This window comes from Meleagris gallopavo, chromosome 21, assembly GCF_905368555.1.
Source record: "Meleagris gallopavo chromosome 21, MGAL_WU_HG_1.1, whole genome shotgun sequence".
In the NCBI taxonomy this organism is placed as follows: Eukaryota; Metazoa; Chordata; class Aves; order Galliformes; family Phasianidae; genus Meleagris; species Meleagris gallopavo.
In genome coordinates this window covers 6,097,438-6,122,447 of record NC_139424.1, presented here as the reverse complement: position 1 = coordinate 6,122,447, position 25,010 = coordinate 6,097,438, and the positions used below count along the sequence as shown (strand labels likewise).

The window sequence follows — 25,010 nt, the reverse complement described above, 5'->3', positions numbered from 1 at the left end:
TTAAGGGTGCAGTCTGCTCACTTAAACCCTCAAGGTACTGAATTTATAGACCTTGTAAAATGAGAGAGGATATCATAGTGAACCACAAGTAGCAAAATGAGGACCTGGTTATTTCCTTTGGTCTCCTCTTTCTTTGACTGAATGCCCAGGATGAGAAGTGCAGTCTGCAAATGAGTCGAAGCCTCTGGGAGTTGATTGAAGTGATTTTGGAATGGTACTTTGTGTCATTTGTAATAACCTTCCCCGACCCCAGCTGCAGTCTGCTCACCAAACACGTTTGTTCACCTGTGGGTTCGCAGGGTGGAAGCAGAGAGCCTGACATTGCTGTGTGCGGGGCTCCCAGGAGCCTTCACCGTGGTGAGGCACTGCTCATGAGGGCTGGCTGCGTCCAGGCAGCCCTGGTTGACCCAGCTAATCTCACTGAACTAAGTGGAGCAGAGCATGAGTCTTTAAGGCACCTTCATGCCAGGTCCCCTGGGAGCAGTGTGAGCATGTATTAGCGTCGTGCTCATCCCGTGCTCTGAGGATGGGAATGGCTCAGGCAGAGCAGTGAGGGGCTCTGCAGGGTGTGTGGTCTGATAGCTGGCATGGGGACAGCGAGAGCCTTCAGGAGAGGAGCAAGGGGGTATGATTTCATGCTTCTTCACTTCTGTGGTTTCTTCTGTTTTGTCTCTTTCTTGAGTATAGCATATGGACAGCGCCATGGGTTAGGGAGCTCTGCGTCTTCAGAGGCTTTTCCTATATAGCCTTCCACTGAAGTCAATGGGCGTGGAGGTAAGCTTTCTGACAACACTCCCACCACCCACTCTGCACCTTGGTGCACACAACACTTGTATTTGAGTGTTGGTTTTCTCCCAAAAAGTCGCATGCAGTTGCACAATGAAGACACTGCTTATTTGTGTCAAGCAGATCTGGCTGTAGCTGTTGGAAGAGTGCAAGCAGTGAGCATCAGTGTGGGAGACTTCACCAGTACTGCATGAGCACTTGCCACTGCTGTCAAACATTGCCACGGCCAATTAAAATACAACTTCACTGCTGATCTGTGAGTTGAGTGTGGTTTGAGTGTAGGGCCGAATGTCACTGAGTGAAGTGTTTGTGCTCCCGATGTTCAGCACCTCTTGCTCTGCTGTGATTTATTTGTACCAGTTCTGAGTTTAGTCTGCCAACAAGTAATCACTTTATCATGAGCCACTCAGAGTCAGCGAGAGTTTCCTGTTTCCTTGTCTTTCTGTTGATTTCCTTTCTGTTGAAATACAACTTTCTCCACTGAAACAAGAATGTTGCTGTACTCATCGTCTTCCATCTAGTGGCCCAGAGGGAAGGGGAACCTCTGCAGTATTCCCACAGGGACGTCGACATCTGGGTCTGGTGACTAAATTGTTATGATAAAACACAAATTCATTAATTGATGCTGCTGAAATGCACTGACTTTTCTGTACTCCTAATAGGAGGCTTTAAAATATCCAGCTGCAGGCTGATCCTCTCCAAGCATGTGATGCTGACATCAGTCCTAGAAGTGAGGCGTTGAACTGCCTCCAAAAATGAGCTCATTGGATGATATTCAATGCACTTATTTAACATAGAATTAGCTAATTTGATTACACGATCACCTGCACTTACTGTTTGAGTGATGAGAACTCATTCCAGTGCTAGCTGCTGTCATTTAAGTGTTGGTGTTGTAACCCCGAGGTGCTCTCGGTAGGATGCCCTGCTGCTGCTGTGTGGTGGGAGCTGGGCTGGCAGAGCCCTCCCTATGGACACTAACATGCTGTAAGACTTGCCAAGTTCCTTGACTTTTCTTCTTCCTCTCCCAGGAAGTTATAGGGGAATAAGAGTTTGGGACTTGACTGTTAAGCAGGCCTTCTAAAACCGCTCATAAGACTTAGTTTTTTTTTATGACTCTCTTGTCTTGTTTAAATGTCTGCCTAAAAACACAGCTATGTCCCCTTGTGGGAGTTTGGGCAGTGGTTCAGCTGAAATCTGCCCTGCCATCCAGCCTACAGCAGCCAGTCATCACCAAAAACAAATTAAACCCTGGCACGACCTCCTGGAGGCAAGTTGCATGTGCTGAGCTTCCTCACCTCCTCCAGCCTGAGGTCAGCAGTAATTGCAGACTTCCTCTCACGACCTGCACAGAGCGTCCAGGCAGCACATGGGAATGATGGTGACCCTGGATACACCTCTCCATTGTTTGGGAGACTTCAACACGTTAAGCATTTACCTGTAGTCATAATAAGAGTATGTCTTAATTGCTAGTGTCTGAGCATATCAATGCATACCTGACTTAACATTTGTTTTTCTAAGCATGGGAATTAGATAACCAGTATGTCAGCAGAAGGATTCCTGTGAATTTGCCCCAAAACAGTGTCATTTTTTCTCCCCCCCCCACCCCTCAGTATTTTCTCCTTGTTATTGCACGTTGCAGGACTGCTTGCTCTGGAGATCCCTGCTGAATGGAAGTCTTTATTGAGCTGGCCGTAACATTGCTCTTCTCTTTCAAGAAATACTGCTGCTAGGACAGAGGAAGATGCTGTATCTCACAGGGCTCTAACAGTGTTGCCTGACTGTGATCTGTAACCAACTCAGGAATTGAGTTGGAAAAAACACTAAGGTTTTACATAGGAAGTTAAAGTGAGGAGAAGCTCTTAAAGAAGTGCAGAGCAAGGGAAAAAGCTCAGTTTGAAGAGCAAGCAGTAGCAAGTGAGATGGGAAGAGTGTTGCTCCTGTAAGTGTAAGTGATGCTGCAGAGCAGGCAGGGGGGCTGCGTGGTGCTGGCCCTGAGCTCTGACACCCAGGGTGGTGGGATCCTTTCCTGCTGCAGGATTACAGGAAGCTGGCACGTTTCCAGAGTGAGTTCCTGAAACATCCTCAGTGGGGAGGAGGTTCGGGATGACAGAACGCTTATTCATACCCAGCATGTCAGCTACAGCAGCAACTGCTTGCAGTGGCTGAACGGCTGCTGCCCGTTTCCGTCACCTCCCAGAGGTGTGTCTCAGCCCCTGCTGCTGTGTTCTGCAGCACTACGTCAGCAGCATCCTTCACCTGTCTCTGCAAAGCAATGAAATGAATGTCAGCCTTTCCCAGCAGAACTCCTGCCCTGCACGTGTCCCAGGGTTGTTCAGAATGCACACGGGGTGTGGATGTGCAGAGCTGAGCTGCACCCCGTGCTGCCCGAGGGCAGGCGAGGAGCCCAGCCTGCCTGCAGCCCGGAGAGCCCTGCCAGTGCCTGCAGGAGGGGGTGGGGAGGGAAGCAGATGCTCCTCGGAAGTTCATACCGTGGTTAATAATGTAATTCACAGATGGTGGTGGAGGCCTTGAAGAGGCTTTCATGCAGTACTTACGCTCTGTAATAGACAGATCATCGCATAAGGGCTCGTAAATAGAGATGACTTAATCCCAAGGATGAGTCTGCAGCGATCTGTTTGATAGTGGCCCTGTGGCTCGCTGTAACCTTCTTATACAATCCAAAGCCTATAGCATCCCTGAATGTGGAGCACTGCCTCCAGACTGGGCCGATCTCTGATAAAAGCGTCAAGATAAAATGCAAATACAGATTTGAGATCTCAAATGGAAATGGTTCTTATGACATAGAAAACAAATTCCTTTGTCCTGGTACAGAAATCAATACAGACAGTGCAGGTGTGAAATTGCTTAACACAGTGCCTTCCTCTTGAGAAGCAGTTCTGCTTTTATTTTCCTTTATACAGTAGGCATTGGAAGCAATGTTTTCTTCTGAGTAGCTGTGCATCTTGATGGATAAGGAAAGGACCATGCATTGCACGTCCTCTTGGGTTTGCTTATTTGTTTACTTGTTCGGAAGAAGGTCACTCCATGCTCCATAGCAGATGAACAAGCTTTCTTTCCAGGAATCTCAAAATATATAGCTTAAGTCTCAATGAAACAATGCAAGCATTTGTTCTTGGGAGGCTGATTGTGGAGGTCTTCAGTGAGCGCTGGCTGTAAGCTGTGTAACTGCAGGTCTGTATTAGGGGCTTCCAAGCTGATACGTTTACATTAAAAAGCAAAAGTTCTGGATAACACCAGAGCTGATCTTGTTGTGCGTGTGCAGCTCCCACTTCCAAGGGATTTCCATAGTAATAGCTTTGATTTTTAATTTCTCCAAGTTGAAATCATTTAGTAAATTGGCTTCTTGTGATGCTTGTCATGTGATGGTTCATGAGCCCTGAAGAATGTGCTCCTGTGACTGCAGCCATGTGTTTGCCTGTACCAGTGCGGGTTGTGCTGTGTTCCTGCTGTGTTTGGAGCTGGGGAGCGAGGCTGGGGGGGTGAGGGCTGCCTCCACAATGACTGACATTTCCAAGCAGCAAAAAATGCTGCCGATGAAGTTGTGTCCAGCTTCCAGTCCTGCTGCTGTGTGGAGGCCTGCTGTTGGGCTGTGCTGCTGCGCTGCACTGCCTGCACACTTGGATTAATCCAGTGTTTTTTTGGAGCACCTTACTTCCTCCAAGCTGCACCTTGTTTTCAGCTCTCCCTCTAATACTTGTTGCTTCACACTTCAGGATTTAGCTTGCTGTTCATGCTTGCATTAAAAAAACCAAAGGTTCAAAGCCTCAGCTCACATTGTGTAGCCCCAGCAGTATTTCCACTTGGCTCAGGAGATGCGGATATGTCAGCTGAGGGATCCCTTCTCATTTGGCTGGTCAGCCAAGCTCTCCTCAAGCGCATTAGGAGGATCTACAGCTTAAGTTCATCAGAAGACTGACCTGTTCTGGTTTTAATGAGATTTATTATACGTGTACCTTTTGGATTTGACTGCTTTGGCCTTCAAAACAGCCTGTACAAATCTGTTAGTAAAAGCGGGGCTGGCGGAAAGCTGACTCCTCATTCTGAACCTGCCCTCCTTCCAGATTATGGATTCCTTTAAAATGAAAATACCATCCCTTGTGCTGCTGGCACACGGCTTGGCTGCACGGCTTCGCCAAGTGCTGGCATTGGTGCTTCCTTTCAAGCTCCTGCACAACTCCCTCCTAGGAAACCGCAGTGATGGAACGCTGATCCTGCGGCTCACGTTTGGGGAGGACAGAGGAAAGCTGGACGTCACAGCTGATGGATGGGTCACGGTGTGCAACTTCTGCAGGCACAGCTACAGCCCTGTACGTGTCTGGGGGAGAACGGAGGCAGGGCTGTCCTCACATACACATGTGGGCAGGGTATGATTTGATCCAGACTTACATGTGTGGTACAGATGTGGTTGTGAGCACAAGATGAGAAGTTACAGTTGCTCTGCACGTATGTTGACCTGCAGGATATCAGCACCCACACGTTTTTAAGTGTGATTTATTTGTTTGAAAAAACTGTGTGTGTGGTTGTTTTTGGGGGGGATGGGGGGACAGTATGTTATTGTGTTGTGGCTTTTTTTTGGCCAGACTTTGTTTGGTAGTTGTGCATTGGATGGTTGTGCATTAGGTGGCTCTGTTTGGCCAGAGCTGCCCCTCAGCCTTTGGTGGGGTTGGACCTGGGGTCCACGGCTGGGGATGGGGTCCATGTGGGGATTCCACTCATCTCACCAGGACTTGGGGAGCGTTGCAGCTGGGCACCCTCTGGAGCTGGGAAGCAAAGTGTGGTTTGTTGGGCTGTGTGCTCTGGCTGTTTGTGTGCGCAGCCCTACAGTCTGCTGAGATGAATGCATTGCTGGGTATAACGCCTTTTTTTGTTGGTTTTTTTTTTTTTTTTTTTTTTTTTTTTAATAAATGTACCTATTAATGGAAGCAGAGTACATAATGTAATCCTAAAATAGCTCCTCCATGAATGCAGAAACATTCCACTTGTGACTAATCAGCCATTCAGAACGAGCATTTAAGTAGGTAGCAGAGGCTTTCCATATCTGTGGTTAGGAATGCGCTGGGCTCAGCCTTGCCCCCCCCAGCCCATACCTGCTATCTCCACAAGCACCCTGCTCACTGCCTGCCTGGGGCTGCCCATCCTGCTGCTCCAGGCTGAAGGATGATGCTGATAAACAGTCCTCAAAACCAGACCGGTGCTTCTCTTGCTCGTGAATGAACCAGAGCACAAAGAGTGTATGTTCTGAGCCCTGGCTGCAGTGCATGGCCTGGAGAGCTTGGTGAGCCGGGCAGCCCATGGGCAGTGTGCTTCTGAAGAGGCCTTTTCCTTCTCCCTCTCCAAGTCCAGCAATGCCCTACGGCTGTCTTATTTAGAGATGACCTCAAAGGCAAGTTGTGCTCTCTTCCCAAAGCGGGATTTTCACGGGGGCTTACGCTGGTTTAAGATTGCATTACCCTAGCGTAGCATAAACCTGTTTCCAGTTATCTGAAGGCAGAAAGCAGCTCGGGGATTTGGATTGATTCCTGCTGACTTCACCAATCCCTAAGGAGCACTTTGCCCCCACCTACCTGCTCCTAATTTCAGGCAATCAGATGTGTCCTTTGCTGTGCTACGTGGCAGGACAGCCTTTGGGAAGCAGCCCCAGCACACCCTGCTCCTCAGGTGGCTGCTCACTCAGGGCACTGGCCAAAGGGAAGGGTAAGTTTTAACTGGATTAACCTCAGGAAGAGAGTGTGGGGATTTAAGGATTAAGAAGCCCGAGGCAGCCAGCAGTCACTGACTTCCAACCTGTGGTCAGAGAGCAGCCAGTCTCTGGGCTGGAGGTACAGCCCCCAGCCTGCAGCATACCATGTGTAAAGGCAGTGGTCTTAGGAGCACAGTGTGCATGTAGGGCGTTCTTCCGAAGGCTGGTGATTGGAAACTGTTCATAACTGATACCTAATAAGAAGAAACTGAGAGCACTGAGTGCTTAGGTGGGACCTTAAACCTGGCTCCCAGAAGATGTGTAGGTGCTCACAGCTCTAAGGACGTTTTTCAGTAGGTTTCAGCTCTTCCAGCCTCCTGCACTCTTCTTGCATCCCCAGCCTTTGTCCCAAAGTATTTCTCTCATCCCATATATTTTTCTTCTGATAATGTTGTGCATCCCCTGGGGGAGGATCCTGGTAGTCTGCAGGGTTGGTGGAAGATGAAGGGGGGGATCAGCACACCCTGTTACTGGGGAGAGCACTTGGTTGCTCTGCTGAGGGGACAACAGATGGCACAAAGGAGCTGGGATTACGCAGCTGAGTGCTGCAGGGCCTCAAATCTGATGGATCTGTTGAACTGCAGGGGTCAGGCAAGCCCAGCCTCTTGCCAAGGCTGATGTCCTTCCCCTGCCTTCAGCACGGCGAGTCTGTTCGAAGCTGTTCTGGGCAGCACGGAGGGCTGTGACGTCTGGATGGGAGAATGGACAGCTGCTTTTAGCTTCTGACACAGCCTGCCTTTATGGCACTGTAGTGTTTCACAGAGGTTTACATTTGAGGAGCGATGCTGCCAGCTGTGTGCCACTTACCCAGCGTTTGCTCTTTGGAGGGAGATGTGGACCGAGCTGCCCTGCCCGCCTGGATAAACCAGCAAAGGTGAGAGTGTCCTGGCCAAGGAGAGATAGCACCGGGTCGCTTTGCTGGAGTCTCATTAAGATCTATTTTTCTCAACTTTCAGCCTCTGGAGAGAGAAAAACAGGACATTGGTTCATTAACAGATGAAGAGCGCTGGATAGCTGCGGGAATTAAGAGCTGGACAGCATTGCCTTTTTTTTTTTCCCTCTCCTCCCACAGCAATTTGGACAGATACCCAAATAAACAATAACAAACAGATTTTTGGAGGAGCTGGCTGGGAGAAATAACAAAAGTCAAGGGACGGTCATTATGCAGCTCAGTTCTTCTCATGTCTGACCACTCTGGAAAGCCTCCTGTTACTCCTCAGCTTCATTTTCCTTTCTCATTTTCCCTCTACCCCCATTGCATGAGGTGCCATTGTACTTGCTGCTGTAAGTTTGGTTGTGTCACCACCTCCTCCATAGTGCTCGTTGCATCAAGGGGAGGTTTGCATCTAGCTCTATTCAGTGACCCTATGGTGACCATGGGAAAAGTCACAGCTGCCAAGCTGAACTGTACCTACTTGAGAATGGCTGCCTGGTTTTTCACGTACATCAATGCTATGGGGATTGAGCTGAGACTGCTGTGAGTGTGCATCTAGGTGTAACTAAAACCCCCAAACTTGCTTTTATTTGTGAAGTTGTTGCTAACAGGAAGATGGCTGATTGATTGCAAGACAAAGACCCTTCCCTTCGCTGTGCACCTCCCTTCCTTCCACCCTCCTCCTCCTAAAATAGCCCTTCAGCATCAGGAGCGAAAACCATACATCTTCTTTCTCAAAGCACACTTAACATTTGTCCATTCCATGAGAAACTGGGCTTTGTCCTAAACCAGAAGCTGGTGGAGCACCCATCCTTCCCAACCACGTGGGGACAGCTTCACCTCTGTGATTCTCACCTCTTGTGCATGCCTGGCGATGGGGTTCTCATCGTGGTAACCTGTGCAGCCGGGCCGTCCCTGTGCCCAGCTGGTCCTGCTCCAGAAGCCCTGCCCTGGGACTCACCAGCCTACGTGTGAGTTTTTGACTTCGTCTTACCCAAACCATACCTCTGACATCAGCAACAATGCCTGGTATGCAGACTGGAGCTGTTAGAGTCAGTGAGTTTTCTCACGCTCCTCCCATCACTGTAAGTGGAAATGGACACCTGTAGATTTCGGATGTCCGATGGACAGTCTCATTATCTTTGCCTAAAAGTAGACTGAAGGGATACCTTCAAGGCTCTGGGAAGCCCTACATTTCACAGAGAATCCTCATGCTGTCAGATGTCTGCCTGAAAGTCAGAGGAGTCTGTTAGGGAGATGCCAGGTTTTTTTCTTAGTGTCTGTATCTGTCTAGATGGTGACAAGCAATATGCCACAACGCTGATTTAGAGAGAAATCATCCATAGCGCTGCTTCGTGTGGTGCAGAGATTTTTAATGTCAATATGAAGTGTTTGTGGGATTTTTTTTTTCCCTTGGGAGCATCTCTGGGATTAAAGCAAAAGCTGTTGTACTCCCCATCAGGCGAGCTTATTTCATTGCAGCAATTCAATGGACAGTAATCTTTTTAATCTGTGCTCGTGCTGTAGTGTGGCAGGCTATGTCGTTCTGTTCCTCGTTCTCACTCTTGTACCAGTTGGAAGCTTCTTGTGTCCAAATGTTTGAGTGCTATTTCTGCAGTTTTTAGTGAGGCTCAATCTGGACGAAGTTTGTGTAAATCCCTGAGCTCCAGCAGAAAGATGAAAGCTCTGATAAGGAACTTGTTTTTTCTCTCTCCAGAGCAAGAGCACAATGTCTTTGACCTAAATATACCAATTACTGATGCAGCAAAGTGATACAGAAAACAATCTGGAAGGAATGCCAACCTCTGAATGAAAGCTTGGCTGCAGAGAGCGGCTGCGTATGTGGGACCTCAAACACGGAAGAAATGTGAGGAGGAAAAGGGTGTTCATTCAAAATGTATCATGCAAATAGTGATGGGAGAGGGAGAAACTGCTGGGAAAGCTGCTGCTCTGCCCCATCCCTGTGTCTGTGGAGAGGTAGGAGCACTAACGCAGCACCGTGCAGCTCTCCCCTCCCCTTCCCTGGCCTACTTTGCTCAGCTCAGCTGTCTAAAGCACTTTTATGTCAAACTCGAAGGCTTCCTGGCAGCAGCTGCTATTTTTAAAGTGTTTGATGGCAAATGTAAGTATTTCAGAAGGTGGCTATGAGCTACTTCTTTGCAGCGTAGGGGACTCCATTAATTAATTTTATCATTTGCAGTAGTGGTTAAGGTTAACCTTCTCCAGAGGCTGGGGGGTTCTGAAGAGCACTGGGTTTCTGTTCAGCCCTGAGACCCGTCCTGCGGAGGGGAGCCCTGGCTCCACTCTCCTTATATCTTCTTATGTCACAACTCTCCTTACATCAGCTCACACAAATGGCTGCAGCCTGCAGGATGTCTGTTCTGCAGGGGCTCTGCCTGCCCATGTACTGTTGCTGTGGGCAGATCCCCATGTACAGCACCAATGGAGCGCTCCCAGATGAAGTCAGCCTGGAAGTTGTGTTAGTTCAGCATCCCCATCCTGCCCTGGAAATCCTGCTGATGAATTTGGGTGCATTCTCAGGCTTCCTACCACAAAAAGGGAACCTTTTCTCGGCCCAGGTTTTCAAGTCAGTCCTTGTTTCCCTTTACCAGCCAGTGTTGTTGCTGGCACTTCAGGCTTACTGCAAATGCAGCATGTGTGGGCTTTATGCAAACACAGTTTATTTAAGAGATTGGTACAACTCAAGCTACTGTATGAATATCTCTGCTGCAGAAAGATGCAATAGATAGTTGGCAATCTGACTCAAACGTTTGTGTCTTGTTTTCTTCCAGCAGAAGCCTTGAGATTATTGACAGGAGCAGCCCTACACAGGGCATACTGTCAAGTAGAAATCTATTGAATATTTCATCTTGGAAGGTGCTGAACTTGGGTTGTGTGTGATGTCTGTGGACCCAGGCCTCTGTTCACGTGCAGCTCTGGGCATCTCGTGGCAGTCCTGCACAGACTTGGGTACCGCGGGGTAGCTCTGATGTCACTGTGTCAGTGTCAGCGGTTGAGCTGAGCTTTGAGGAACCCACATGTACAACGGATGCTCTTATCTCTGGTGACTTGTACTGTGCTAGAAGAAAAGCTTGCTTCATACTTGGTGACACCCAAGGAGAAGTCCTGCATGGAAGAGCTTGCAGTGCACAGTGCAGCTGTAGTGCAGAGATGCACGTGGGGATCAGTGGAAGCAACAGAGAAGAATATTTGCACGCTTCAACAGTCGCCCAGCCTCTGATTTCCCAGTGCAGCTGCACGCTTCCCTGCAAAGGTGGTTTTAGGCTCAGCAGCACTTGGTGTGTGTTTGAACAACTGGATGGGACCTAGCTCAGGGACAGGCAGGCAGGGAATGAGGAGCTTGCCTGTTTAATTTTAGACCTCTTCTTTGATTACCTCTTTTGAGTCTGGGTCTGCAGTTGTTCACATGATGCTGGCTTGACAGGTAAAAGGCCTCTGTGATGGCACGATCACATCTGAATCTTGCTACAGATTTGGGGGGATTCACATTAACTAGGTTTCTGTTGTATCAATAAGAAGCTGCCAGTTGCTCTTTGCTAAGAGGTGAAAAGGCCTCAAATTGTCACAGCATTTTGTAATAGCTTTTGTGTTTCTGCTCTTGCACAAGACCTCTCTGCTGGTTAAGTAAGGATCATTTTAAAAACCGTAGTATTCACTTTGAAATTTAACAGTTTTGTGAAATGAGAATGACTTCACATCCACCTCCTGCTTCTGCCTGCCTGGAAGGAATTGGGATCTCTCGCTGCTGGTATTTGTTGCTGTGCAGGGGGTTCTATAAAAGTATCTCAGACACTGGAAAGCAGTGAAGTTGCCCATGCAGAAAGTGTCAGCCAGGCAAAATTTAGAAAATAGAGAAGTGGGGAGAAGTTCCTCAATGTCTGAAGTGCGTACTTAGCAGCTGTCAGCTAAGTGTTGAGGCTCATGGAGTGGAACAACCTGGCATCCTGGTCCATATTGGCAGTGCTCTCTGTATCGATGGCTGCAGCTTGTTCCCAATAGAAGCGTTTCCCAGGCACTGCCTGCACAGTCAGGTATGTTGGCACAAAATCGCATGCAATTATTACTTTGGAATCACTTTCAAGGCTTGCAGGACGTATTTGCAGGGTGTAGTCTGTGTGAAGTGTTCCTGGTTAGAAATGCCGTGAATGTTACCCTAATAATCCTGTCTCTTGGAACAAAAGAAGCTGTTCTGATGTTCCCAGTGTTAAGCACAGGCAGACACCTCCAATCCTGTGCATTAGAGCACAGACTGGATCTTGTTTATCACTGCATCAGTCTGCAAGGAAGAGATTTGTAGGAACGGAGCCGCTTGCGTGACACGGAGCGGCTGCCATTGCACAGAGCAGAATAACGCTCAGAAATGTCGCTCCTCTCCCTTGCCCTTTTGATGACAAACAGTTGGCAGCAGATGAAAGCACAAACAGGATGAATGTTTTGCATATTCTGTCCTACATGGCCCAAAAAGAGCAGAGATGGAATTTTTTTCATCTTCCACTTTAAACTGCATTTAATATGTGGCCTAGTTCTGCGCTCTGCGACGCGCTTCCCCCCAGGCCGCACTTCTGCTCTGTGGGCTGGAGGCCTGGGGCTGCCCTGGGGCTCTGGGTCGGTTCCTTTGCTGCACTGAATGCGTCGAGCCCTGGTTCTGGCTCTGGCCTGGCCCTGGTTCTGGCTATGGCTGTGGCTCTGGTTCTGGTGGTAATGCAGAAGGCTGCAGTGGGAGCAGTCAGTGTGGGTGTCCTGGGTTGCATCTCTGAGTGCTGTCCCTGCAGCCCACGGTTCCTCACAGTGCTTTCCCCAGGAGTCCGCAGGTTCGAACCACTTGATGGCACTTGCCAGCTGTGCTTCCTTCTTTTTGGGAATCTAGAAGCAGTAAAAGCTGGAGGTGCCTGCTGCTGTGTAGCATGGGAGCCCCAGCACAGCCGCCGTGTGTCCGTGTGTCCGCCGCCTGTCCCCTGTCCTGCCCTTCCCTCTAGTGGGGTGACCCGTCATTGCAGCCGAGCCGTGGGTCACAGCCTCCACAGACACTTCTCTTTAGGCAATCGGCCACTTCTGACACAGATCTGCTACGTAATATTAAAGAGGGCTTCACAGAGGCAGGTGGTGGTGGTTGGTCCCGTCTGGCCTCCTCCACTGAGCTCCTCCACTGATTTTTTGTGGGGCCATAGCAATGATTCGTGTTTCAGAACTTTGGTCACTGTGGGACTGTTGGTTGTGGCCTACTGAGCTCGCCAGTTGCTGTGACCTGGATTTTTTTTTGATGTGTGGAAATGGACATTCATTATAACGCTAAAAATGTTTGTATAGTTTGAGTTCCTGAGCGACGCAGTAAAGATTTCGAGTGCTCTTTCAGCTAGTGTTCCTTTCTGTGGTTTTGAGGAACTTGTTCTCCAGCCAATTAAATGTTCTTGAGCCATTTTGATTTACTCAGTTTTTTTTTAATGTCTTAATCTATCCCACGTGTACCCTCTTCCCCTTGTCCACCTCTCTGAGTGCCCCTGTACTCCCCACCAACTTCACCGTAGTAAATTGATGGGGATTTATGCTCTGGCAGGACCTGAGGACTTCCAGCAACAACAAACACACGCACAACAAGAAGTGGTGCTTTCAGAGGTAGATAGCAAATTGTCCAAAGGGATTCAAACTCAGCTGGGTGAGTGCTGACATCTCAAACTGAGCGTGGCTCCGCGATGGCAGCTCTGCTCCTCGGGAGGCTGCTCTTCCCCTGTGCTTCTGCCCCTTTCTGAATGCTGCCACGGCTTGCTTCGTGTTGGCAGTGGAATTCATTGAGATACTCATGTTGGGAGGAGGTGAGCACACCGGCTTCCTTATCAGCCTGCTGGCATGTTGAGCTGCTTCTTAGGTGTGATGAGTAGAAGGCAGTTGTGCCAGCTCTTGCTTGTTGTGGACGGTCTGCAAGTTTTAGCTTGAAGCTGTGGTTGGAAGTGGCTCCATGTGAACTCCTTCATGGTATTTCTCGTTCTGTTCTTAGAAATAGAAGAGCAGCAGGAAGCATGTGTTTTCTAGCTGCTTTCATACCCACAGATTCAGGTCATTTAAATAAGAGAAACAGACAGTTAACTTACTGTACTCCTCCCCTGTTCAGAGCTCAATGCTTAAACATGTCAGGTTGTGTGTTCTGCAGAGGTGTCCATGCCCATAGCTTGCCCTGCTCTGCTGCACGTGCACCTTCAGCACTGCAGCACTTATGCAGATCTGCATAAGCATCGTAAGTTTTCACTGATTAAAAACATGCTGTACCTGATCTCTAGCCAGTGTCTGGCAATAGATGCTTAGATGTGCTGTGACATGCAATTAATAGCTGAGATCTCTCTACTGAGGTATTGCTTTGGGCTGTGGTAGGACTGCCTGCTGAAGTTCAGCACACTAGAGATTGTATGTACTAATTTTGCATTTAACACAGCCTGGTATGTCACGTGGAGCTTCCTGCTCTGTGTGCACCAGGTCCCATTGGGTGGGTTCAGTACATGCTGGTTTTGTGGACTTTTAAATTCCAGTGCTGATGCTGCAATACCAATGAGTATGGTGTACATAAAAGTGATTAAAAAAAAAGAAAACGAGAACAGATAGTATTTTTGCCCAGAATTAAACTATGTGTCTGGCTCATAGCTGCTGCATGCAGTGGGGGCATTGGCAGGAAGGGAGGGAACACGGCAGGTCCTGCAGTTTCACTCTGTGCTGAGTGAAGAAGGTTTTGAGGGAATGTGAAGTGACAGCTGAACAGAAAGTGAGCTCCTGGGTAGTGACAGCTCCATGCAGGAGCAGCGAGAATTTCCTTTGCTTTATGCTGTCAAGCCAGTGAAATGCAAATCTTTGGGTGCTGTATATATTAAAGCATATTAACTCTTCTTTTCCTTCCTCTCCTATGTACGCAGGAGGCAGACAGCGGGGAAGAAGAATGCCGGTCCCAGCCCAGGAGGTAAGATTGTCACTTTGAGGATGCTGTTCTTTGTGAAACGTTCTGCAGTGCTTATTGTGGGGTTTGGTTTGGTTTGTTTTACTTGGGAATTTTTGTATTTTATCCGCCCTAACTTTCTGCCTCTTGTTAATCTCATGTAACTGTCTCGTGGGTACCTGGCTCCAAAAAAAACCCACCCAAAACAAAACATAAAACCACAGCATCTAACCGTGATCTGAATGGTGCCCCCACTGAAGGCACTGCTGCATCAGGAAATGGGGAAAAATCAGTTTACACCTTAAAATGTACACTGGGAGCAGTTCATAAAGATGTCAGTGAGTGTATTTCCCAAAGTGCTGTTTGCAGCCAGGAGGTGGTGTTGTGCCTGTAGCAAGTTGTGAGCATGGTGACCCTGCACTTCGTGTGTGCAGACATCACCTTGTTTGGGGAGCACGTCCTGGTGGTGGGCTCCTTGTCTCCCGCTGATGGACGTTGTTTCTCAGGGTTCTTATTAATATCAGAAATATTCTGATATTAATAAACACTTTGTTGTCTGATTTTGAAAAGCCTCAAAAGCAGTGCAGGATTCCCTGAGCTGGCAGGAGGATCAAGGAGGGGTTTCAGCAGTGATAGCCACCCCTGTGTTGTGTTTCTGCACCTCCGTGGTTGCATCCATCTTTGGGATTTGTGAAGAGTGTTTCTAGAAGTACAGGGTGACCCTGTGCCTAAAGAGCCCCTGCAGTGGGTGTGTTGGTGTAGATGGTGACACGTATTAATGGTGATGGGTGTAAATGGTGTTTTCATAACGCAGTCATCATCTCAACAGTAGGCCTTTTGAAGTCAAGAGATTCGTCTCCTATCCTCTCAGCCATCAAAAGCATTATTTCAGCTAAACTTAATGCTTACAATAAGCAAAGTCAGTGCAGAACTAAGTCACTTCTCCAGCATCGAGAGCGCTTTCTTGGCTTAAAGTGTTGCAGCCAAATTGTATGCAAGGAGTGAGGTTCCCTATGGGGGGAGTAAAGGGGAAGCAAAGGTGAAAGTTCTCCCTTCATGTGCTCTTCGGCTGTTCTTTGCTTAATGCTGTTTGTGTGGGTAGGTAACAATGGCAACTGTCATTTTCAATATTTAAAAGCTTTCAGAGCAATGTGGGCTTTGCTTTTGGGACCAGCTTAGATGGCTCTGCAAAAGGAGAAGCAGCTGTGGCTGCACGTTCCCATGACTTCAGTGCAGTCGCCTGGCTGTGGGACAGTGGCCACTCCGCACCCTCAGGCTTCTCCCCTTCAGTGATGATTTAAGAATCTGTTTCTTCATTTTACATCTTTCATGTCTGTGAGGAAAGCTGGAAAACACCAGTCCCAAAGGCTCAAGCTGAACTCGGCTCAACTCAAGTTTTTAACTTCACTCCCAGCCTTCCAGCAGTCACAAGATGGGCTCATGACCTCGTCTTAGCATACAGAACATATTTGGGGGGGTGGGAGGGAGGTAATTGTTGTGGGCACTTAACAACAATCGTAGGTTAGGTTTGAAAGAAGCGTGGTTTTTTTTTCATATGCTTGAAGTAAACTTCCTGGGGGAGGAAGTGACAGCCTGCTGCTGGTGATCTGAATGCTGTGCCCAGAGAGCTGCACAGAGCCGGGGTCCCTCCTGCAGACACATGGGTGCTGATGAATGTTTGATTACAGTGGGATAAAAGAGCCAAACACAGTAAGTCATCAACCTGAGGTGCTGCAGAGGAGGAGCAGCAGATGTCTATGAACAGCTCTGGTGTCTATCTTATCCCCAATTTCAAGCGAGCACGGCAAGCAGTAGCTATTAAAATCCAGGCAGTGGTGAGCAATGGACCGAGTTTGGCTTTAAAGACAAGGTGTGGTGTTGATGAAGGGCTCTGGCACTGCTTGCTGCTGAGCTGGGTGAGCCCAAGGTGCAGCCTGGGGATCTGCCTGGAGCTGCCAGTGCTTCAGGTAGGAATTTTCTTTTAATTCATAGAACTCTTCTTCCAAAGGACTCCTTCCGTCTCCTGGTAGAATTTGTTTAATCACCGCCCCAGGGTAGTGTAGCTGGCATCAACCATGCCCAAACTAAGCCTGTTAATTGGCCACTGAGTGCAAGAGCAATGCTGTGGCTGAAAGCATGTTAATAAAAAAATATCAGTATTTGTTAAATGGGATGGTAGCATATAGGCCTAGCATTACTTGTGAGGGAGTCAGATGAAGACCCAAGCATAAGCACAGAAACATGTTTGGTATTGAGAGGCTTTTGCAGGTGGGAGCACAGCCCACGTTCCCATCCTCCTGGGGCTGTTTGTGGGGTCCTGGCACTGCTCTTAAATGGCAGATGTGCTGCTGAGGTCCAACCCGACAGCTGCCAGTGCTGTGACTGGCTGGGCGGGCTCTGATGTTAAGGCTTCTCCTGTTTGCCTTTGCTCGCTGCTGAGATAAGAGGCGTGTATAGAGGTGAAGGGGAACATGTAGCAAAGGCTGGCAGTGTGACAGCACGAGGGAGTAGCACTCAGAGCAGCCGACCTCAAGCATCCTCCAAAGAGACAGAGAACTGAGATTCTAACTTGGACTGTACTTACAGGTAGGTGCATCAAGACCACCATACCTTAAACAACTTGTCCGGGTGCTGACCTATTTGAACTTTCTAAGGGCTGTGATTGCATCCACTGGAGGCTCACAGCAGGGGAAGGAAACGTGAAGACCTTGTTTGAACTTAAACCTGCTCTGCAGACATGTGACGAGTCCACACTCGCCTCCATGTTGGGGTTTGTGGGCACGAAGAGTGCAGCAGCACCCAGCTCCACTCTGCCCATCCCCACAGCTGCCTCCTCACCTCTGCCCTGGGGTCTGTCTGAATGTTTCCAGCACAGGGTAGCCCTGCTCCAGGAGAAGCTGGGGAGGTCACTGCCCTGCCAGAGCTATCACCAGTCCTGTAGTTTGGCATGGGATCCCTGAGTCCTTGGCACAAGCCCCTGACCGAGCCTGTCCTTCTCACCTAATTCTTGGCTAATGATACTAAGGAGCTACTGCATAAGCAGGTGTACAGAACAATCAATTTGTTACATTTATTGCCCTCATAACTGCCTTCTAGACATTTTTATTGGGCTATCTGGAAGCCGTAAACCAGCTGGCCTGCTCCTCTGCTATCTGCAGACTTGTTGCTGCTGCACTGAACTTAAGATCTGCATTCACAGTCTCTTTGCATCATCCTGATGCTGTTAAAACTCACCTAAAATGCTCACATACAGAGCTTCGAGCTGTGCTTACACCAGCAGGTATATCAGTTCAGCTTTGCTTGCCCTGTGCTGGTGCTGTGAGAATTCAGCACCTTTGTTTTGCTGATGGCTGACATCTCCAGGGCTGTGTGCTGGTGGGATGGCTCAGTGCTGGCTGCTTTGGTTTCAGCAGTGCCCGTGCTCCCAGTGCTGTCTCTGAGCTGAAATGCAGCATTTGAAGCTGCCCGGTACCTGCAGCATACTGAGCATAGACCAGTGCCAGCTGCAAGGACTTCAGGGAAGTCTGAGATTTTATGGCCTGCGCTCAGTCTGTTTGTATGGGGGAAGACATGGAGCCTGTGTTCCCTTGGGCTGCCAGTCGGGTCCTGCCCTTAATTGGGTTTATTACATTCAAATGTTCTCCTGAAGTGCTCATCTGGCCCAGTCCAGAGGGAGGTGCACTGCGTTAGGTTTGCAGCCCATGTGCACCAGCTCACCTCTGGTTTGTTGTTTTAGTCAAAGGAGTTCCTTCCAGGAGTGAGCTGGGAAGGGAAGCAAATCAGATTACTGCTATGATAACAGCTGGATGTGCCAAAACGCCTCAAGCTTTCAAGCTGGGAGTAAATACCTTTTGTTTTAGGAGTGGGAGACGACAATCTAATACAGAAGGCTATGGTTACTAAAAGTGTAAGAGTTGTTTTCAACTGCCTCGATAGCGCGTGGAATTGATGCTTGGGTTTCCTTACACGAGGTGAGCTGCAGGGCTGCTTGCTGGATGGTTACACTGACACTCCTGCAGGCTGCTCAGTGCCTGGGGACATATCTGGGTGCAGGGTGATGGCACATCACAGAGCTCACTCACCCCATCCAGCTGTGTGACTCTAGAGATGAGGACCATTTGGTGGACAGGCTGCTGACACTGCTGTTACCCTGAGCACATCCTGTGCTACGAGGGGCTCCAGAAGCCACACGCTGGGTGTTCTGGCTCCTCAGTCTGCCTTGTGCTTCCCTTGCTTGCTGCTGCGGCTGCCAAACTCATTTTGTTGGTACTGGAGCTGTAGCTGAAAGTTCTGCTGGGTCTGTGGGGCACTTGGTTAGCTCCAGACCTCCAGCAAGAGGGATCTGCGTGTGCGGGGTGCGGAAGAGCTTGTGTTTATCCATGCCGGAGATTACTAAGCTCCTGTAGCACAAACCTTATCTTTAGAATGCATTTCCTGTATCCATCTTTCTGCCTTTCCTTTCAGTGACAGCCCAGTCCCAGTGGCATTTACTACAGCTGCTTGTGTAGAATGGAACACCGAGATAAAGAAGTGTTCTGTTCATCTGCCAGCTCAGCTGACCTCCAGGAAAAGTTCTGTGGGCCACACATCACAGTTCATGCGAGTCTTCATTTTCAGTGCTGGGTGTTCTACCAGCAAACTGTGAGCAAAGGTATAGCACTGGTGGTAAAATCAGGTTTATTCCTGCGCTGTAAGCAGCCTTTCAGTTCATAAAGAGAGGCTGTAAGAAAGAAGGGGACAGACTCTTTAACAGGGTCTGATTTCAAACTTAATGAGAAAAGATTTAGATTGGGTATAAGGAAGAAGTTCTGTTATGATAAGTGCGGTGAAGCATTGGCACCTATTTCCCAGGGAGAGGATGGTGCCCCATCCTTGCAGACAGCCAGGGTCAGGCTGGAGGGGCTCTGAGCACTGATGGAGCTGTGGGTGTCCCTATGCATTGCAGGGGAGTTGGATCAGATGATCTTTAAGGGTCCACTCCAACTCAAATGATTCTCTGGTTAGGTTGGTAATAACCACCCGCAGCCTTTTGTGATCGCAGTGAGTTCGGTCCAGTCCGACGACGTGCCTGTGCTTCACAATAAGCAATGCCATGACTTGATCCCCACAGCTGGACAAGCAGATCAGTGTTAGCTGTTGCACTGCCAAATTACATCAAGGTTACAAGGTAAAGATACTGTGCTATGTGCTCAAAGCATGAAGACCTGTGAAAAATTTTGTTATTTTATCATTGAAAGTGTGTGAACAGAGGAAAATAAGGAGCAAGGGACTAGGAGGTGGAAGGAATGAAGGAGGGTCAGATCCTTTAGCTACCAAGAGCTAACCCAGAGCAGCTGCCCCATGCACTTGTGCTGCTGCTGCTTCAGAGGTTGGTGAAGGAGCGGCTGGCTGGGATTCCAGACGTGTTTATGTCTCCTGCCAAGCACAAGCCAGGTGCTCCAGGGGAGGAGTCAATGCTGAGGAAGACTCCTGTTGTAAATAGAAAGGGAGGTTTCAAAATAACACTTCTGGTCCCCAAGGGCACCTTGTCAAGGCTTGGAAGCCAAGCAGCAATCCTCAGAGTTCTCAGCTCTCTGTGGATCTCAGCACTTAAATATATTTTGAGAGTCTGGACAAGGGTTTCTAGACTCGCTGCCCTTCAATTCTTTGCTATCCTTGCATCAGAAGCATTCCTTTTTAAAATCAATTTAAAAATAGGATTATGTTTGACATTTCAGAGGATTTACCTTTCTGTCCTATAGGTCACTCAAATAACACATTACCTATTTTACAGTCTCAGACATTTCATTTTGGCATGCTTTGTCCTCGCTGGACTTGGAGCAGTGCTGTAGTGGTTTGCAAGGGTCTGAATTAACTATTTAGAAGCATTTCAGCCAAAGCTTCTCCATGCATTGCCATGTCCAGCAATAGGAGCAACAGCCACCACTGCTCCCATCCCTGCTGCATTCTTTGCTTCTGCAAGCTGTAAGGTGGGTGTAATTGAGATTGACCTCTTTGTGTCAGACCCTCTGAGATTTACGGATAAGTAAACTATACAACAGTTGGGTGTGGGTTTTGTGAGGGAAGGGTTTAATGAAGTGATAATATTGCAAAATAGGTGTTGAATTCTCACCTGAGAAGCCCGATCATTGATCACGATGGGCAGCTGACCAAACGGGCTCTAAAAGCAAGGTCTGTTCCTCCTGTGATGCTTATCGCCCTACCTTTGCTCCTGTCTGATTCTTTGCACAAGAGCTGAAAACGGAAATACTCTTTGACAGCTTAAATAACCAAATTCAGAGCGTGGCTTCCTGTTCTGACTGGTTCTTCAGGATTAGAGCAGAGTTTTGCATGCTTTCCCTGGTCTTGCCTCCCCACTTCTTTTTTTTTTTTTAACCAGATACAGCCTCTTTTCTAATTACTTTGTAAGATTTCCTTGCTGTGTGTAACAGAGATGCCGTGAGCTTGGTGGGTGGCATGCCTCTCACCACAGGGAAAGCTTGCTTTCTTCCCCAGTATCTCGTTCTGCCCTGCGTGCATCAGCTTGTTTATGACCACTGCTACTGCAATGGCTTCGTGTTTTCTGGATAAATGAGAGCAGATAACACAGCTGTCTCTCGTGCTGAAAGCATCCAGCACCCTTCTCACTGCTCCTCTCCCCGAAGTGGGTCTGCAGCAGGAGCCTCATGCAGGAGCTGCTGCTCAAGGGATGCTCTCTTACCCACAGATTTGCTGCAGTGATTTATGGCTAAGTTATCATGGTACCATTCTTGGCCACGAAGGCACACTGCTGGCTCATGGCTAACCTGCTTGCCACCAGGACACCCAGGTCCTTCTCTGCAGAGCTCCTTGTCCAGTAGCTCAGCTCCCAGCTGTACTGATGGGTGCAGTTATTCCTCCCCAGGTGTAGGACTCTCCACTCACATTTGTTGAACCTCATGAGGTTCCTCTCTGCCCAGCTCTCAGCCTGCACAGGTCCCGCTGAATGGCAGCACAGGAGGGGCATTATATCATTATATCCTCTGGCCCTCAAACAGCTGGAATTTGGCACCGTGTTCCTACAATACACCTCTCAAGACCTTCTTTCCCCATTGGCCCTGATGCCAAGCCAGCTCATTTCCCAGTGGAGAGAGAATGTGGTGGGGGAGGTTTTCTAATGCAGCTGCCTCTGAGCTTTCTTCCTAATCTGAAAGTGTGGAGACAGATTCTGCTTTTCCTTTTCTTCCACTGGTGCTGATAGATCTAGGCCACCAAAATTCCTACATCTGATAACATCCCACTGTTCTCTTTACCCTGAACGCGACCAGTCATAAAATCATGGAATGGTTTGGGTTAGAAAGGACCTCAAAGCTCATCCACTTCCAACCCTCCCTGTGGGCAGGGCTGACGACCACTAAATCAGGTACCGTATCAGGTTATGGTTATATGTTATGGTTATATAAAGTTATGGTTATAGCACCTGTCTTTGGTTCTTCCTCCCGTGTTGGAGGAAAAGAACATCCATTGCTTTTGTAGGGTGCTTGCATTCATTTCAAGCAAACTGAAAGTAATACCAGGCCCTCCTTACCCACTGAAATACATTTCCAGAAACGTGATGGTAATAGATGATGTTCACTGGGGCTCTTCAGAGGGAGACTGGTGCTTAGGTGAGCACTCCCCTGCCCCCACAGCAAAACACAGTTCATACAGCGGCCTGGGAAGCACTCCGACCCCAGACAGACGTATTTACATCCTGTCAGGAGGTGATGAATGGCTGTGCTCGTGCCCTATTGCAGCATGCAGTGATTTAGGCTGTTACCTGTCATCGCTGCAATTTCGTGTGCTTGGAGCTCCGTCTGTGTTTGTCCCAGCAGAGTGCACCTGCTTGCAGCGAGGAGCAGCTGTCCTGTGCCCTGTGTCCTGCCTCAGCTCCATCACATCCCCGCAGCCCAACCCTGCGGTGTGGGATGCAGCACCCAAACAAACTGGGGCTGTGCCTGAGCTGTGATATTTGCAGTGTGCAAACGGTGCATAAATGGGGGCTGGTAATCAAAGTGTTAACCTGATAGAGTGACCTGGGGGCAGTGTCAGCCTCAGCATTCCCACCCTTACGGCAACAAACTCCAATCAAATACCTTTTATGAGTACAGATTTCAGTGCTTGCACTTCCTTGAGCATTTCCCACTTCTGTTGTCTGGTGTTTCAAAAAGAAAAACCCGGGGTGTTTTTGCCACCCCCATGTATGGAGACGCAGTGCTTGGTGGTATTAATGCAGGATTAATTCATTTACAGATCTCTTATCTGTGTTACGAGTAGCTGCTTGCAGTTCTCACCAGTTCTAAGGGCTTGCCTTTCTAATGGTGGTTGCAAGTAACAGATCTGACCTTTGTCTGGACTGTATCTGAATTCATTGGGTCTTACACAACTTGTGCATAAAGCCCTTAAGTTTCTCATTAGAGTAGGGCAGAAGTTTGGGGTTGTTTTTCAGTCTGTGAACGTGTGGTATGTGTCAGTTCTGCGTGTGAGGTTCTTGCCAGCCTCCTGACCCCAGTGAGGGTTGAGTTACCTCCATTTCTCTCATGCTCTGATTTTTCCATTGCTTTTTGCAACTGACTTCGTTTCTGTCCAACAAAATGACATTTTTTTTTGGCACAGCAGTGAGCTGGCACTGCATTTTTTTTTTTTAACAGCTGTGAGGAAGCATTACCAGAGATGTGCTCTTGGCTGTATGAGACAGCTTACATTAACACAGCTAAACCTTACTTGAGTGGAACTTGCAGCATCACGCATTGTGCTGCTTCGTCTGTCCCCTATGAACCCATGAGGTGTGTTTGGGTGGGAGCTTCCCCATCAGCATCAGACCTGAAGCAGGCACCGGGACTGGGTTCTGTGTGCATCCCCTCTGTGCTGGGCTGAGGTTTCTATGGGGAACAGGGCACGAGCTGACTTCAGGCTTTCTTTTCCCTCCTCGTCCCTGGGCTGAAACGGGGGAGTACTGCAGGAGGGTTCCCTTGGTGCTCCACATTCCCTGCAGCCCTGGGCCAGGTTCCTGCCTTGAGGCTTTTCCCTTCTTCCCACTCTCTCAGGAGTGATGGAGCTGAGGATGGAATAGCGCCCAAAGGCAGCTGCTTCTCTTCTCATTTGACGTATTCAAGTTTCTGAATATGAAAGTTATTGCCAAGAACGCTTTTCCCTCTCTCTTGCAGGAGAGAAATTAAGGTCATTTCCTACACACTGCGTGCCTTTCCCAAAACCTCTCACTGCGTTGCTTCCCTCCAGCCTCGAATTTTTTAGCCCTCCCCTGCTCCCGTACCTTGAGCTAGGGGTAGGAAAACAAAGAACCAACCACCAACGAGCAGCCCCGCCACCGCTGCTGCTCGCTCCCTCCCGCACCGAATCGCCACGTGCGTGCCGGTGGGCGTGGCCAAGTACAAAAGGGGGTGTGGTCGTATTTAAAAGGAGGTGTGGCTATGCCCATAAGAGGCGTGGTCTTTTGCGAAGGGGGCGTGGTCTTGCCCATAAGGGGCGTGGCCGGGGCATTGCCGGGCCGCTCCTGCGCAGTGCGGCGGGTGGCAGAACGGAGTGGGGCAGAGCGAAGCAGAGCAGCGGGGCGGCCGGAGCTCTTCATGCCGCGGGGCCGGGCGGCCGCCTACCTGCTGCTTGCGGGGCTGGGGCTTCGCCATGATCCCCTACTTCTCCGATAACGCCGTCATCTCGCAGGGAACCATCGCTCAGCTGTGAGTACCGAACGGGACCGGCCCCGGGACGCTCGTAGTGGGAGCTCCTCCCGGCCATACCGCACCGTGCCGCGGCTCCCCGCCGCTCTCAGCAAACTTTTCCCGGCCGGCAGCCGCGGGGCAGCTCGCAGCCTTCCTGCCGCGCTTTGCCGGCGATCCGGAGCTCATTCCCCGCTGCACAGCCGGAGGCACCACCGGCTGCTGCCGGTCCTGCGCTCGGCCCGCAGATCCTTTGGGACAAATCCCAATTATCTTTTCCTTTGTGGGCGATTCGAGTTGCGTTTGTGGGGAGGATTAATGGGGGAGATGTCCGATGTGGGGCGTAGGTAAGGCTCTGGCCACGCGCGGTGTTCCAGCACGGCTGCGGGGTGCGGGGCCGCCCCGGCTGAGCTCCGCGGAGGAATCGGGAGATCGGTCCCGCCGCTCCGTGGCCCCTTCTAGAGCAGCGTGGGCAGTCAGCTCCGTTCCGTGTCTCTGAGCCTTTCAGAAACGACCCCAAGTACTTGAAACCGGCCGCTTTTAGCCCCTCGTGGCGTTGCCTGTTGTATTACAGCATTCCCTGTGGCTGCTGGTAGCGAAAGTTGAACAGCGATGAACCCGGAGCTCCACGGGAACGCGATAGGAAATACTCCGCGTGTCCTACAGCGGGGGCGGCCGGGCAGGGCACGGGGACACTGGCAGCCCGGGTTGGAAGGAGCACCCGTCCTTCTCTCTGGGGAGGGAGATAGGGGTTATCAGACAGCCTGTGCTGCCCTCCTGGCCGGGGAGATTAAGGGCTGTGAGAGCCACAGAGTGCTCACATGGGACCAGCGTTCTCAATCAGGGCACTGCTTGGGACTGGTGTAATGAGGAACTGTCCTAACAGCAAGTTCCCAAAGGACACCCAAATCAGGTGTC

The 25,010-nt window shown here is 49.5% G+C and overlaps 1 protein-coding gene across 7 annotated transcripts in view; it reads left to right on the top strand.

Moving 5' to 3' along the window:
* SSH2 (slingshot protein phosphatase 2) overlaps positions 1 to 25,010 on the top strand; it is a 72,125-nt gene that overhangs the window by 8,741 nt on the left and 38,374 nt on the right. For 4 of the 7 annotated variants that reach the window (XM_085241137.1, XM_085241136.1, XM_085241140.1 and 1 more), the window contains exon 2: positions 14,399 to 14,442. In XM_085241137.1, coding sequence (XP_085097263.1) covers positions 14,399 to 14,442 — 44 coding nt within the window. Of the gene's footprint in view, positions 1 to 687; positions 775 to 8,967; positions 9,349 to 14,398; positions 14,443 to 23,928; positions 24,114 to 25,010 lie in introns of those variants that run through there. The other 3 variants (XM_085241139.1, XM_085241138.1, XM_031556497.2) reach the window with 3 other exon arrangements.